The sequence below is a fragment of the Apodemus sylvaticus genome, chromosome X (assembly GCF_947179515.1).
Source record: "Apodemus sylvaticus chromosome X, mApoSyl1.1, whole genome shotgun sequence".
Classification (NCBI taxonomy): domain Eukaryota; kingdom Metazoa; phylum Chordata; class Mammalia; order Rodentia; family Muridae; genus Apodemus; species Apodemus sylvaticus.
Genome location: NC_067495.1, coordinates 1,022,002 through 1,034,607, shown reverse-complemented (window position 1 = coordinate 1,034,607; position 12,606 = coordinate 1,022,002). Strand labels below are relative to the sequence as shown.

The 12,606-nt window shown below is 43.8% G+C and overlaps 1 protein-coding gene across 1 annotated transcript; it reads right to left on the bottom strand.

Annotated features, from left to right (window-relative positions):
* Nucleotides 1–2,016: 2,016 nt before the first annotated feature.
* Cfp (complement factor properdin) lies at nucleotides 2,017–7,822 on the bottom strand. Its single transcript, XM_052171244.1, has 9 exons — nucleotides 7,672–7,822; nucleotides 7,430–7,580; nucleotides 5,864–6,039; nucleotides 5,318–5,488; nucleotides 4,760–4,951; nucleotides 4,376–4,549; nucleotides 3,949–4,140; nucleotides 3,697–3,808; nucleotides 2,017–2,247 (listed from the first exon to the last, which is right to left on the bottom strand). Exons 1-9 carry the CDS (start codon nucleotides 7,733–7,735, stop codon nucleotides 2,082–2,084), a joined length of 1,398 nt encoding a protein of 465 aa, XP_052027204.1. The 5' UTR covers nucleotides 7,736–7,822; the 3' UTR covers nucleotides 2,017–2,081.
* Between the last annotated feature and the right edge of the window lie 4,784 nt (nucleotides 7,823–12,606).

Sequence of the window (12,606 nt, the reverse complement as noted above, 5' to 3'; positions counted from 1 at the left end):
TCTGTGGCTCTTCCTGGGAAACATTTAGACTCCTAGTGCTTTTAGCTTCCTAGTGCCATTATTTTTCCCAGGTGGCTTAGTTTCTAGAAATTAACGTTTGCAGATTGTCTTTTAAAGGAAGCTCCTCCTTCTCCTTCTGGAGTATCATAACTCTTCAAGGATAAATCTCCACACCAACTTCTACAGCAGAAATAGGCACACAGAAGAGTCTAAGAATCACTTTCTTGTGTACTGGTGAACAACTTAAACACACATCCCTGACACAAGTTCATGCCAGAATTTTGTCTATAACATATACCTGCCAGTTCTTGGTATGAGTGAACATACACACATCCCTTATGGTTTTGTTATAGTTATAAGCTCTTTTTAAAAAAAAAAAAGATTTATTTGTTATTATATGTGAGTACATGGTAGCTGTCTTCAGACACCCCAGAAGAGGGCATCAGATCTCATTATTCATGGTTGTGATCCATCATGTGGTTGCTGGGATTTGAACTCTTGACCTTTGGAAGAGCAATCAGATCTCTTAACTGCTGAGCCATCTCTCCAGCCCTATTTATAAGCTCTTATACCACACACATCCAATACAGTCCTAATTCTTCACAGCTCTGGAAGTCTACATTACAGAGAGATGTGTACCTCACAATGCATACCTACACAGCCAAACTTCTACTTTCTTCCAAGCAAGTATCTCTTACATCCTAAGTAGCAACTAAAACCCCTCACTTTGACTCAGTCTTCCCAAGATGACCAAATCCTCATTGACTTGTCTCCATTTCTATCCATTGAGTTCTATCCATGTTCTGACAAGACTCTGGGTCTCAGAAATCTCCTCCTGAAACACTACCACACAGAAGGGTTCCTTTCACCCAGTGTACAAAGTTGCAGACTCTGATCCTAATATTTAACAACACTGCATCACTATGTGTGGTGCTTTAAAAATATCCAGTTCATTATTGTTCGGTGATAGTTTCTTCCTTCATAAAATGGGGATAATATTGACCCTCCTGGGTTCATTGTGGATTAAATGAATCCACACTATAGAAAGACCTAAGGCACTATTGGGGTTCTAGTAAATTGCTAAGTGTTAGCTATTACCCCAGTTATGATGATTCCTTCATGATCCTATCATGAAGGAGCTCAGCATTCAGTGAATGGTAAAATGAATGAGCAAATTCTAAGAACACTGGTGTCTGGGTCTGTTCCCTTTACTGTGGAGACATAGGCAGCTGATTCCTTCCTTGTGTCCCCATACTCTGCACTATTGTTAGTATACAGTAGGCGTTAAACATTGAACACATGATTGAACAAAAGGAATGTCTATTTTGAGTCTGCTCACTGGCTCTCAGATATTCTCACCTTCTACCAGTCCTCCCCCAGCCCAGATGCTCAGACTTATCTCTAGCTTACAGTAGACATTAAAGTGTTAACTGAACAAATAACAAAAAGAAGGTGCATCTGGGTTTGATTTGGGCTTCCTCTAGGCCAATTCTAACTCTAGCTTCTCTTTACCCCTGCCCTCCCTCAAAATGCAGCATAGCCACATCCTCAGTGTCCCTTCCCCCCAGCTATTTGTTGGTAATTGTGGTGTTGGACTTAGGCGGTTTTCAGTGGGTGGGTGCAGGTGCTTTCTCAGCTGGGTGCCAACTCTGGAAACATCCCACCCAATTCATCACTGCAGCAGATCTGCCAGCTCTGGTAAGTGGGTGGGAACCTAGGAAACTTCATAAAGAGACAGCAACTAATTAGCACATGGGCCAATCAAAAATTTCCTGCTAAGGCGAGTAGCCAATGGCAAACCCCACTTTGTTGCCCTCCCCTCTAATCCTACTCCCATATATTTGTGGCAAAGACAGGCTGGGGCTGGACATTTACTTTCTGGCTTTCCAAGCTACAAACACAATACAACAGAATATGTCACAATGAACCACTGCTATATTGCTCTAGAAAATTCTATTGGCCCACTTCCAGGAGTAGGGGCATGTTCCCCCCTTCTTCTTTAAGGTATCTCAGAAAGAGTGTATAAGGGCTGGTTTATTGAGGTCTAGAAGGTCAGAGGGTCAGAATGGAAGCCAGTGATTTTAGGGTTTCTTCTCTTCAGGGTCTTTGCAGGCAGGCGCATGTAGACATGGCCTTCTCTCTTCCACGACCAGCTTCTGCCCCTGTAGTGCTTCACACAGTGGTCGTGGAGTCCCCCAGAAGGTAACATTCTTCTCACCCTGCCCTTCAACCATGGAGACTGTAGGCCTGGGGTGTTGGGGAAGCAATGGAGGAGAGAAGCTCAGCTAAGGCAAGAATGCATTGAAAAAAACTCTGTTTTTTGAGAGTCTAATCTCAAAATTAATGTTACCCCTGCCTCAGCTTCCCAAATGTAGGAATTACAGGCAAGTCTCATATCATTTTTTGTGGTATTAAAGATTAAACCTAGGACTTTGTACTTGCTAGGAAAATGCTCCACCATACCCCCAATAGCATAGCATTCTTTTTGTTTGTTTGTTTTTTAGGACCTACTAACCTATTCCCTCGCTTTTACCCAGGCTAACCTTGAACTCATTCTGTAGCCTAGGAATGTCTTGAACATGTGGTCCTTTTGGTTCTAGCCTTTCAAGCAGTTAGGATTATTGGTTTGCACCACTACACTTGAATTAACTGTGCATTTAACCCTATGCCTAACTGTGATATTGGGGCATTTCTGATAAAGAAATAGGAAATATGATTCCCTGTGCCTCAGTTTCCCTCATCTACAAAAGTAAGAGGAATACTTCCCTCCAAACCCTTTCTCTTTCCTCATACTCACCTTAAATCCCTATCCTAAGCCATTACTTCTCCTGTCCCCTCTGTTTCCCCCTCTCTTTTCTTTGTCCCTCCCCACTTTCCCCAAATGGAACCTTACATTCAGGAAGGTTTTTGCCAGGAAGATTTCTCTTAGTAGGCAAGCTCTCTATTCATTTTCACCTAGCCTCTAACTATGTGGAAAACTTAGGAAATTAGGAACTGGCCAGTTCCTACCTTCAGGAACCAGTCTGACCCCCCACTCAGTGACAAGTCATTTAACAGCTGGGAAAAGGGCATTTAACCTTGATATATGTGGAAGGGATGGGTAGCTTAACCTTTTCTAACTCCTGGGCCACCGTGGTGTCCAGTGAACACTCAAGGTGGCTGGCTAATCGGCTCTGTCCGGAACCTGCTCACAATCTGGATGTTAGGAATGCTTCTCCAAAAAGGTCTAATTTAGCTATCTAGGCCCAGATGGTAGCGATAGTCTCATTGCCACTTACCTGTCATTTTTAGATGGATTCTATCACAACTTACCTGGGTACCTTCTACCCATAGATCTGGGTTCTTTTTTAGTGACTGTTGCTAAAAACAACAGAGTACCTTAATGGATAAATGAAGGCATGGATGATGGAGTAACTCAAAAGTATGCTAAGAGGTCAGTGAGAAAGTTACGTGAAGGAATGTGTGCATGGGAGTTCAGCTAAGTGACTGCATTAGAAACTGAGGTGCAAAGAGGCTATGAAGTCTTCTCTGGTTGCTCCTCCTCTTCCTTTCTCTCTTCTTCTCTAAGCTAGTAGACAGCACTGGCAAGGCAGGCACCTTTGATCCAGGGGTAAAGCTCCAGTTCAATGTAACCAATTCCCTTCTCATCCTCAGCATTATGACCCCCTCCTAGAAACACATTGCCCCTCAACTTACGAGTACTTGGGGAGCAAAGCTGTGCAGAGGCGCTGGCGGACACGGGTGGGGTTGGGTCCGCATGGCGGTGTGCACAGACCCCAGGTACTCCACTGTGACCACGAACCTTTCACTGCAATGGGATGGGGGTAGTAGAGTGTCACATAGTCAAAACTGGAGGTCTCAACAGGAAGAGAATACAAGGGCATAGGGTGCCCAGCATAGCTACAGCATGGTTGCCCACCCTCACAGTGCTGCCTGTGGATCACTCACAGACACAGTTATGGATGTCATAGCAGTGCCGAATATCCTGGAGTTTCCCAGAACATGGCTGCCCATTAAATTTGCGGCCACCACAGGTCCTTGAACGTGACTGCTGGCCTGGGATTTCATCACAGCTGATGGACTTCATTCTCACGCGGCTGCAGTGACTCCATTTCCCCCAGGCCTCCCACTCCCCATTTACTGTAGAGACAAGGAGCAAGAGGGTTTGGAGCCAGTAGAGGGCCTCAGGGGAAGGAATAAAGAAAGTCTGGAGAGGGAGTGGAGTGAACAGATGGGATGAAGGAAGAGAGGTGAAACAGGGTATGAGGACAGGAAGAGGAGAATCAGGCAGGAACAAGGTTTTAGCAGCAAGAAGTGGGCAGCAGTGATGGGCAGGGGGCTTAGGCATGGGCATGGCGCCTCTTGACTTGCTAACCAGGGCAAGGTATGGCTGTGTTACAGACGTGGTTCCGAGTGGCATCCCCAGCACAAAAGGGGCCCCCATGACGGGGTGCAGGGTTATCACATGTCCGTCGTTCTTGGATCTGGCCCAGGCCACAAGTCACAGGGCAGGGATTCGAAGGGGCCCATGGCCCCCAGCCACCAGCCACTGTTGGAGTGGGAAAGAAAGAGAAAATAAAGGCCACCTTAATCACGCACTCTCCCCAGCTTCCCTCCCTATCACCTCTAGACATTTGAGGCAAACTGTCCTCGGCTTCTGGTCATATGGTACAAGAATTCCATTCCCTCAAATGGTGCACCTTCTTTGCCAGAACTCAAAGCCCCACTAGCTGCATGCCAATGGCCCTACTCTGCATACCTGGGCAAGGTGGGAGGCCACTGCAGCCCCGATGCTCATAGGCTGGCCCTGAGCAGGGTTTTCCGGGGGGCTGGTGTGAAGGTGCTGGTGCAGAACATGAGCGGCTTCGTGTCTCCTTAGGTTCTTGAGCTCCACCAAGGCAGGATCCTGAACAGGGGGTCCAGGGGCCCCAAGATGCCCAGGCCCCATGTGCTGCGGTAGAAGTGGAATGATGAGCTATGGTCAATCATGTATACATTTTTTTTTTGTTTAAAATTTTTTTTATTCGATATATTTTTATTTACATTTCAAATGATTTCCCCTTTTCTAGCCCCCCCACTCCCCGAAAGTCCCGTAAGCCCCCTTCTCTCCCCCTGTCTCACTAATAAGTGGATATTAACCTAGAAAACTGGAATACCCAAAACATAATATACACATCAAATGAGGTACAAGAAGAAAGGAAGAGTGGCCCCTTGTTCTGGAAAGACTCAGTATACAATTTTTTTCTCCCTGGCAGTTTCCTGCTGTAACCCAACATTCTGGAAACCCCTTCTATGTCCTGTGACTATTTTCACTCACTGGGGCAGATCTTCTGAGTGTCACAGGCCTGTGATTGCTGGGCCTCTCCTGGGCAGTGCCCCCCACACTTAGGAGCAGGATTATTACATTCTCGTTGACGGGTCTGGGTTCCTTTGGAACATGTGACAGAGCAAGGCTGCCAGGGTCCCCACTCAGACCAGCCACCCATCTCTGTGGGAGAAAAAGAGAAGGACGTGGGGGTGGCAACTTAGGATTCCTTTCTTTCATGTGTGTCCCACATCATCTTAGCCTGTCCTGTCTCTTGTCCCTATACCAGTACTGCTCATCTGGACTATGACAGCAATCTTCATACTCCAGATTCAACCTGTCCTCTTCCCAAAGCAAGTCAAAGTAAATTTCTCCTCTTCCCATAATCCAAATCATTCAGACTAAAGCCAATGTCTTCACTTTCGAACATCCTCCTTCAGCAATCCTAGCCTCCTCCGTTACCCTTAAAGCCATACAAAGGTCTGTCCTTGGGGCCTCTGCACTGATTCTTCTAGTGCTGAGGGCTAAGTCCATGTCCACATCACTGATCTTCCTTACCTGGACAGCATGGCTGGTCCTCACAGGCCTGTAGCTGCCACTCAAGAAATCCAGGAGCCATCTTCTCAGAGCACTGCCCACCCCTGCCCACACAGCGCCTGTGTCTCAGCTGGGACCCCTCAGAGCATGTAACTGAGCAGGGCCCCCATAAGGACCATGCTGACCATTGTGGGGACCTGTGGAGAGGAGCCAATGTTCTATCCTGGTATGAAGTGACAGGATAGATTGAGAGCCTACTTACCACTTAGGATGGTGGGTGATTGAACAGGAAGAAGTGAATATATGGGAAATAGATGATAAATTTCATTTCTCTTCATAGCAAGGGCTTTGGAAACCCCCCAGGGTCAAAGCCAGATGTACAGTAAGCAAATTTATGGACTGAAAAACCTAGAACTTCTGCAAGGAACTCAATAGGTTACTACCCTGTAGAGTATCACGCAGAGAGGAAGTACTTAGTAAACAGAAGCTCAGAAGTCCCTTCACAAACATCCTAGAGATACACTGCTTTTGCACAGTACTAGGTTTGCACGATAATATGGGTATGCTGCCAGTGCTAAAGAGACATGAACCGTTAGCATGACTGGTGGCCCAGAGCTGCTCTCCAAGATCTTCAAACCCATCATCTTTGCAATGTTACCTGTAATACGTAGTAAGTAGTCATAAAATATATCTACAGTATAGTAAGACTCAACATATGTAAACTGGAAGTTATGATTAGGAGATTTGAAGTGCTTTCAGAGATCAAACTGCCACAAAAGAATTGTACAATGAATGTGTCATCTCAATTAAAAATTTGGTGTTGTCCTCAGAATTTCCCTTAATTCCTCCATTTCTATGATGGTTCTATATATGATAAGCACTCAAATATGATTTGTTGTAAGCTGGGAGAATGGAATTACCATGAAAAATATCCAAGTTCTACGCCACCTGCAATGTTTACAGGAAGCCCTAACTTTTAAAGTACTTTTGAATCAGGGTTAATTTTGTTTCACCTAAGGGACATTTGGCAGTGTCTGGATTCAGTTGTGTTTTTTTTTTTTTAACTCTTCTTTCAAACAATACAGCCTAACTGCAGTTTCCCTTCCCTTCATTCCTTTCAGCCCCTACCCCCACAACCTCTTTTCTTCCACAGATCCAATCCTCCTCCCATTCCCCTTCAGAAAAAAGCAGGCCTTCCAGGAATTTCAACCAAACATGGCATAACAAGATGCAGTAAGACTAGGCACAAATGTTATATCAAGGCTGGATGAGGCAACCCAGGAGGAGGAAAAGGGTCCCAAGTACAGAAAAGTGTCAGAGACACCCCCAGATACCCCCACTCCCACTATTAATCAGTGCACAGAGTTGGTAAAAAAAATTAGGGGAAGGTCAAATATGTTATAAATTACCAAACAATGCACAGCTAAAAACTCATACCCCTAACAGAGTTCCAAATGGCAACAGTGCCAAGATGTTGAAACCCTGAGCTATGGTCATAAGGGCTTTCGGAGGGGGTGGCACTCTTAGAAACTCCAGAGCAAAGAGTACAGTTCTAGGCTATAGGACTCAGCCCAGGTTCCTCCAAACCTGCATGCCTGACAGAGGCCACCATCGTGCTCCTGGAAGGCATAGGCAGCATTGAGACAGCAGTCTTCCACCCTGATGTCTCTCCCAAGCAGGCCTTTGCACTTGCCAGAGGACTCCTCATACTGGGTGAAGCAGAGCACAGGGTCTGAGCCTGTAAGATCAGGGGAGAAGAATAGAAATCAGGAGTGTGGTTGGCCTGGGCATCCCTAGGAGGGAGGCCATGTGGGCCCTCATCCACTTACCCGTGGCTGGTAGGATAACCAGTAGCAGCAGGAGCCACTCAAGGGCTGGCATTGCAGCAGGCATTTGGAACACTGTGTTTCTGCACTCCGCACAGAGGGGCCTTGGCTTTGTCTGGGTTGACCTGCTCCAGAAAGAGGAACCCAGGGCAGGAGGAACTGGGAGGGTATGGCCTCTTTAACTCTGACCTCTCCCTTGAGCACTCTGCCTCTTTTCTTCCCTCTCCATTTCCTTGTTCCTGCTTTGTCACTCAATCTTTGTCACCTAATACCCTAGGAATCTTTTAGTTTTCAATCAATGCTTAGGAGACAAATTCTCACTGAAGGGCACTGGAGCCTGAAAGCAAGAACCACCTAGGTGTGTGAACTTTGCCAAGACACTTTTAATTTTCAGCTTTAGTTTTCCTTTTTTTTTTTTTTTTTTTTTTTTTTTTTGAGACCAGGTTTTGCAACATAGCCATACTGAAATTTGCTTTGTACACCAGGCTGGCCTTGAACAGGCAAGTAACACCATGGCTGGCTCATTTTCTTACCTGTAAAATGCATAATCTTGACTCTAGTGATCAATTTCATGAGGGTACTGAAGAAGGGTGAAATGAGGGAAGCCCTTCTCAGTCTGTTAAGGAGAAGGCACCAGGGCAGCTGCTTTATCTACCATCTTGAAAACCTACTCCTTTCCTAAAAGTGAGGTTCCTGTGGTCAGCATGTATGTGTGTGAGGTCAATGCAAGGGAAGTGAAAAAGGGAAGTGGCATTGTGTGGGAAGCGATTCAGAAGGGGGGGGGCATCTGAAGAAACCTTTAGAGTCTACAAGGGTAGAGAAGAAAGACAGATGGGCCCTATTTTATTAGAGTACCTAGAGCAGATAGCATTCTCCTCTGAGCCTGTTTCCTTTTGTGTAAAATGTGCCCACAAGCAGGGCCCTGGGAGGCACAGGCCTGCAATCTTAGCTACTTTGGAGGGGAAAACAAGCAAAAAGAAAGCTCAAAGCTTGCCCAGGCTACAGTGTGAGTTTCAAGGCTACCCTGGCTGATTTTGTGGGATTCTGCCTGAAAAATAAAATTTAAAAATGGGCAGGGTACAGGTGAGAATTCTCAGTTTAAGGTGCTTGCTGCAAAACTTGCTGACCCGAGTTTAATTCCCAGGGCTCACATGGAGAAAGAAGTGACTTCCTCAAGTTGTTCTCAGATCTGTACATGTGCACTGTGGCACATATGTGCAGTGCCCCTACCAATTAAATAAATGTAATAAAACCTTTTAAAAGTTGGGGGTGGCTAGAAGTGTAGCTCAGTTGGTAGAGTGCTAGCATAGCATCAATAAAGCCCTTGGTTTGTTCCTTAACACCATATAAATTAGCAATGGGGGGGGGGGAGGCAAGAGGATCAGCAAAGTAAGGCTATCCTTGGCTATAAAGTTTGAATATAGGGTCCATGAGATCCTGCTGTAAAAAAAAAAAAAACAAAAAAAAAAAAACCAAACAAACAAGTAAAAGAATGGTTAGTTTAGCTCAGTGAAGTTTAGCTCCTTTGCCTAGCACGTGAGCCGCTTTAAGTCTGATACCCAGTACAAACTTAGAGCACTGGACATAGCTTAGATCTGTAATAGCCTGAGAATGAAAATACTTAGAACAGTGCCTGGCTGTATTTACTAAATTGGTTTGTTCAACAATTACTGAGCACCTACTGAGTGTCAGTAGTTCTCAGCATTAAATGGAATAGAAAACAAGACAAGAAAAAAACCACTGTCTCTAAAGGACTTACAAGGGGAGACTAGCAATAAAAATCTTTCAGAAAGGTCTTCTCCTGTGACCCTTCTTGGATGCCAATACTCTCTCAGCTTAGGACACACAAGAATCACCCACAGGGCTTCTTGATCCAACTGCAGATTGTTGGATCCTACCTATATCTCATCCAGCAGGTGTAGTGTGGGCCTCCAGTAATGCATGTCTAACAAACTCCCAGGAGACAACTGAAAACTGGAAGAATGTTTTGATAACCACTATTTTGGTCCTTGGTCCCTTTTTAGTTTTTTTGGTGGGTCATATCTAGAGGAAATAAAGTTTACAGTACCTTGTTTCACTTTAATGACTGATCCATCTTCAGTCCATTTTCCCCAAAGAAAATCCAAGTTCCACAGACTTGCTTTTTATTTTTTCAAAACAAGCCTCAACGAGTGAAATTGTAGAACCTGCTTTAAAAACAGCACCCTTGTGCTCTGGGGAATGTAGTTTAATGGTAGACTGTCTACCCATGAGCTGGACCTGGGGTGTGAGTCCCAGCATCACAAAAATAAAGAATAAAAACAATACCCTTTATAATTCACAAAAAAGGAGCTTGAGAAAGGTAGTATTTGTTCTCTTGCAGTCACAGAGGTGCACCAATCTATATATTGAATTAAGATAAAATAAGGTGATCAGGGGTTAAAATAGAAGTCCTTCAATAATCTGCTCTTGATTTGGGTAGGGGTGATAAAATTTGTTACTATTATCCTGTTATTATTAAAACAATATTATTCTGTTAATATCCACTACAGAAGTACCTTGTTCTCTGAGAGTATATTCGTCTCTGTGTGTCTTGAACAAAGAAACTTAAGATTCCAAGACTTCAGCTAGCTAGGTGGTGGCGCATGCCTTTAATCCCAGCACTTGGGAGGCAAACCTGCCTCGAAAAAAAGCCTCCAGCTGTCAGTAAAAAACCAAAACTGCCTGGCTGCATTATTCAGTTACCTTTTGCCTCAGTAATGAATGTTAGAATCAATATTTCTTTTGTTCCTACACAGCATAAATCCTCATAGTTCCTGTGGATGAAAGGTGTCAACACTGTTTTTCCCCATACAGTTTTGAGGCATTCAAATGACTTCACAGATTCTTTACTTAAACAAACAATGAGAATCTGGATTTATGTATTATTGCCTGATATACTTATCTATCCTGTCAGTTTTCCTGAGTATCAACTCTACAAAGGAAGCTTTTATTTTTTTTAAAAACTTGACTTGCTATTTAGCTCAGGTTGGTGAACTCATGGCATACCTGGGGTTACAGGCTTGAGTCACACACACACATACACTTCAATACTACTGTTGTTTTAAAATAAGGTGTTTCTATGTAGCCCAAGTGGACCTTAAACTCATAGCAATTCTACTGCCTCAGAATCCTGAGTGTTGAGAAGGGCAGAAACTTTGGTCCATTTTGTTAGCTTTGAAGTGTTTAGGACACCAGACAAACAATAAACATCTGCTCAATCAATACATGGAATAAAAAAATTGCTAAGAGGATATTTTAAAAAAAAGTGGACATCAATTTCCAGCATCTATTTCAAGTGCTAGGACCAGATAAGACTCTCTAGAGACAATACATGAGGAAGGAGTTCTGGGCAAAGGCCAGGAGACTGAGCTGGAGAGGCTTGTGGAGAAAGAGAACAAACAGAGGAGGCCATGGCACATTCATTCTGAGATCTCTAAGACATAGATAGCTTCATTTAATTTCAATCACATTCTCTCATGTCATATATGCATGTATATTATCTATATACAGAGTTCTAGATTTCTACTCTCTACTACAGCCTCTTAGGAACAGGCTCACATACTTGTTAAAAACTATTTATTTATTGTTTGTGTTTGTGTGTAGGTTAGAAAAAAATTGTAGGAGTTGGTTCTTTCCTCCTAGCATTATGAGTCCTAGGGACTAGCCTTAGCTTGTCAGGTTTGATGGTTAAGCGCCTTTATCTGCTGAGCCATCTTGCTGGTCCTATATTATTTTACTAGGTCAGAGGACAACTTTTGAGAATCGCTTCTCTCCTTTCAACATGTAGGTTCTGGGGATGGCAAACAGGTTACCATGCTTTTGTGACTAGTTAAATGACTCTTTAAATGCTGAGTTATCACAACTGACCTACAAGTGACTTTGTGTTCATTTTTTAAAATAACAGGGTTATGTAGTACACACTGCCCCCAAATTTATAATACAGCCAATGATGACCTTGAACTCCTAATCCTCTTGCTTCTACCTCCTGTGTGCTAGGATTACAGGCATGAACCACCTCATTTGGCTACATACATATTTATGTGTGTGTGATTATATAATGATGGCTCAGCCACCATCATTCATTCAGGGTAAAATTCTCTGCCATGGATCCCAGCTTCATTAGTCTCCTACTAACAGTTATAGTCAAACACAGGCACACACATTCATAGTCAGACACAGATACATACAGTCACAGTTACACAAACATACACACATACACACAGACATACTTGGTAAATAGCATCAGTACTTTTTCTCAGTAGGTTAGTTTTATCACATGTTGCACAGACCCACCATCACAGAGATGATTTCCTTTGACCTAACATTTTCTTACACCTAGTCACAAATGTGGTTACTACTAAGTCCCATGATATACAAGCACCATTTCTCCTCTCCTTTCTTTCTTTAAAGCCACTTAGGTTTACATCCCCCCAAATTCTTTATTTACAGCCTGTTAATTACAGTCTTCTTTGAACATTGTCACCCAAACACACAAAGACACATTACCTTAGATATCATCTTCCTCACATGATTATTAATTTCTTCTCGGTCACCTTTTTACCATGCTGACTCCTTTATTCACAGGGTTGTGTTTTGTTTTGAGACAGGCTGGATTTAAACTCACTATGTAGCTAGGCTGGGCTTGAACTTACAGTGATTCTCCTACTTCAGCCTTCTGAGTGCTAGAATTGGAGATATGAGTTACCATGCCAGCAAAGAGTTTCACGTATATAATAGCTTCTCAGATACTTGGCCCACCCACCTATGGTCTCACCATCATTTCCCTTCAGTCCACTTCTGATATATGAGGCCACTAAATCACAATTGCTATAAGGCTTTCATTAAGTCTCCTGTAATCAGTCTTCCATGCCTCCCTGGTCAATCAACCACACTACCATTTTCCTCCTATAGTCAGCC

Excerpts from the sequence above, each read along its gene's own strand:
- Cfp (XM_052171244.1), bottom strand. The coding sequence starts at position 7,735 with ATGCCTGCTGCAATGCCAGCCCTTGAGTGGCTCCTGCTGCTACTGGTT. Across the intron at positions 5,489-5,863 it reads GGACCAGCCATGCTGTCCAG|AGATGGGTGGCTGGTCTGAG; the intron begins GTAAGGAAGATC and ends TTTCTCCCACAG. Across the intron at positions 4,550-4,759 it reads TGGCCTCCCACCTTGCCCAG|TGGCTGGTGGCTGGGGGCCA; the intron begins GTATGCAGAGTA and ends CCACTCCAACAG.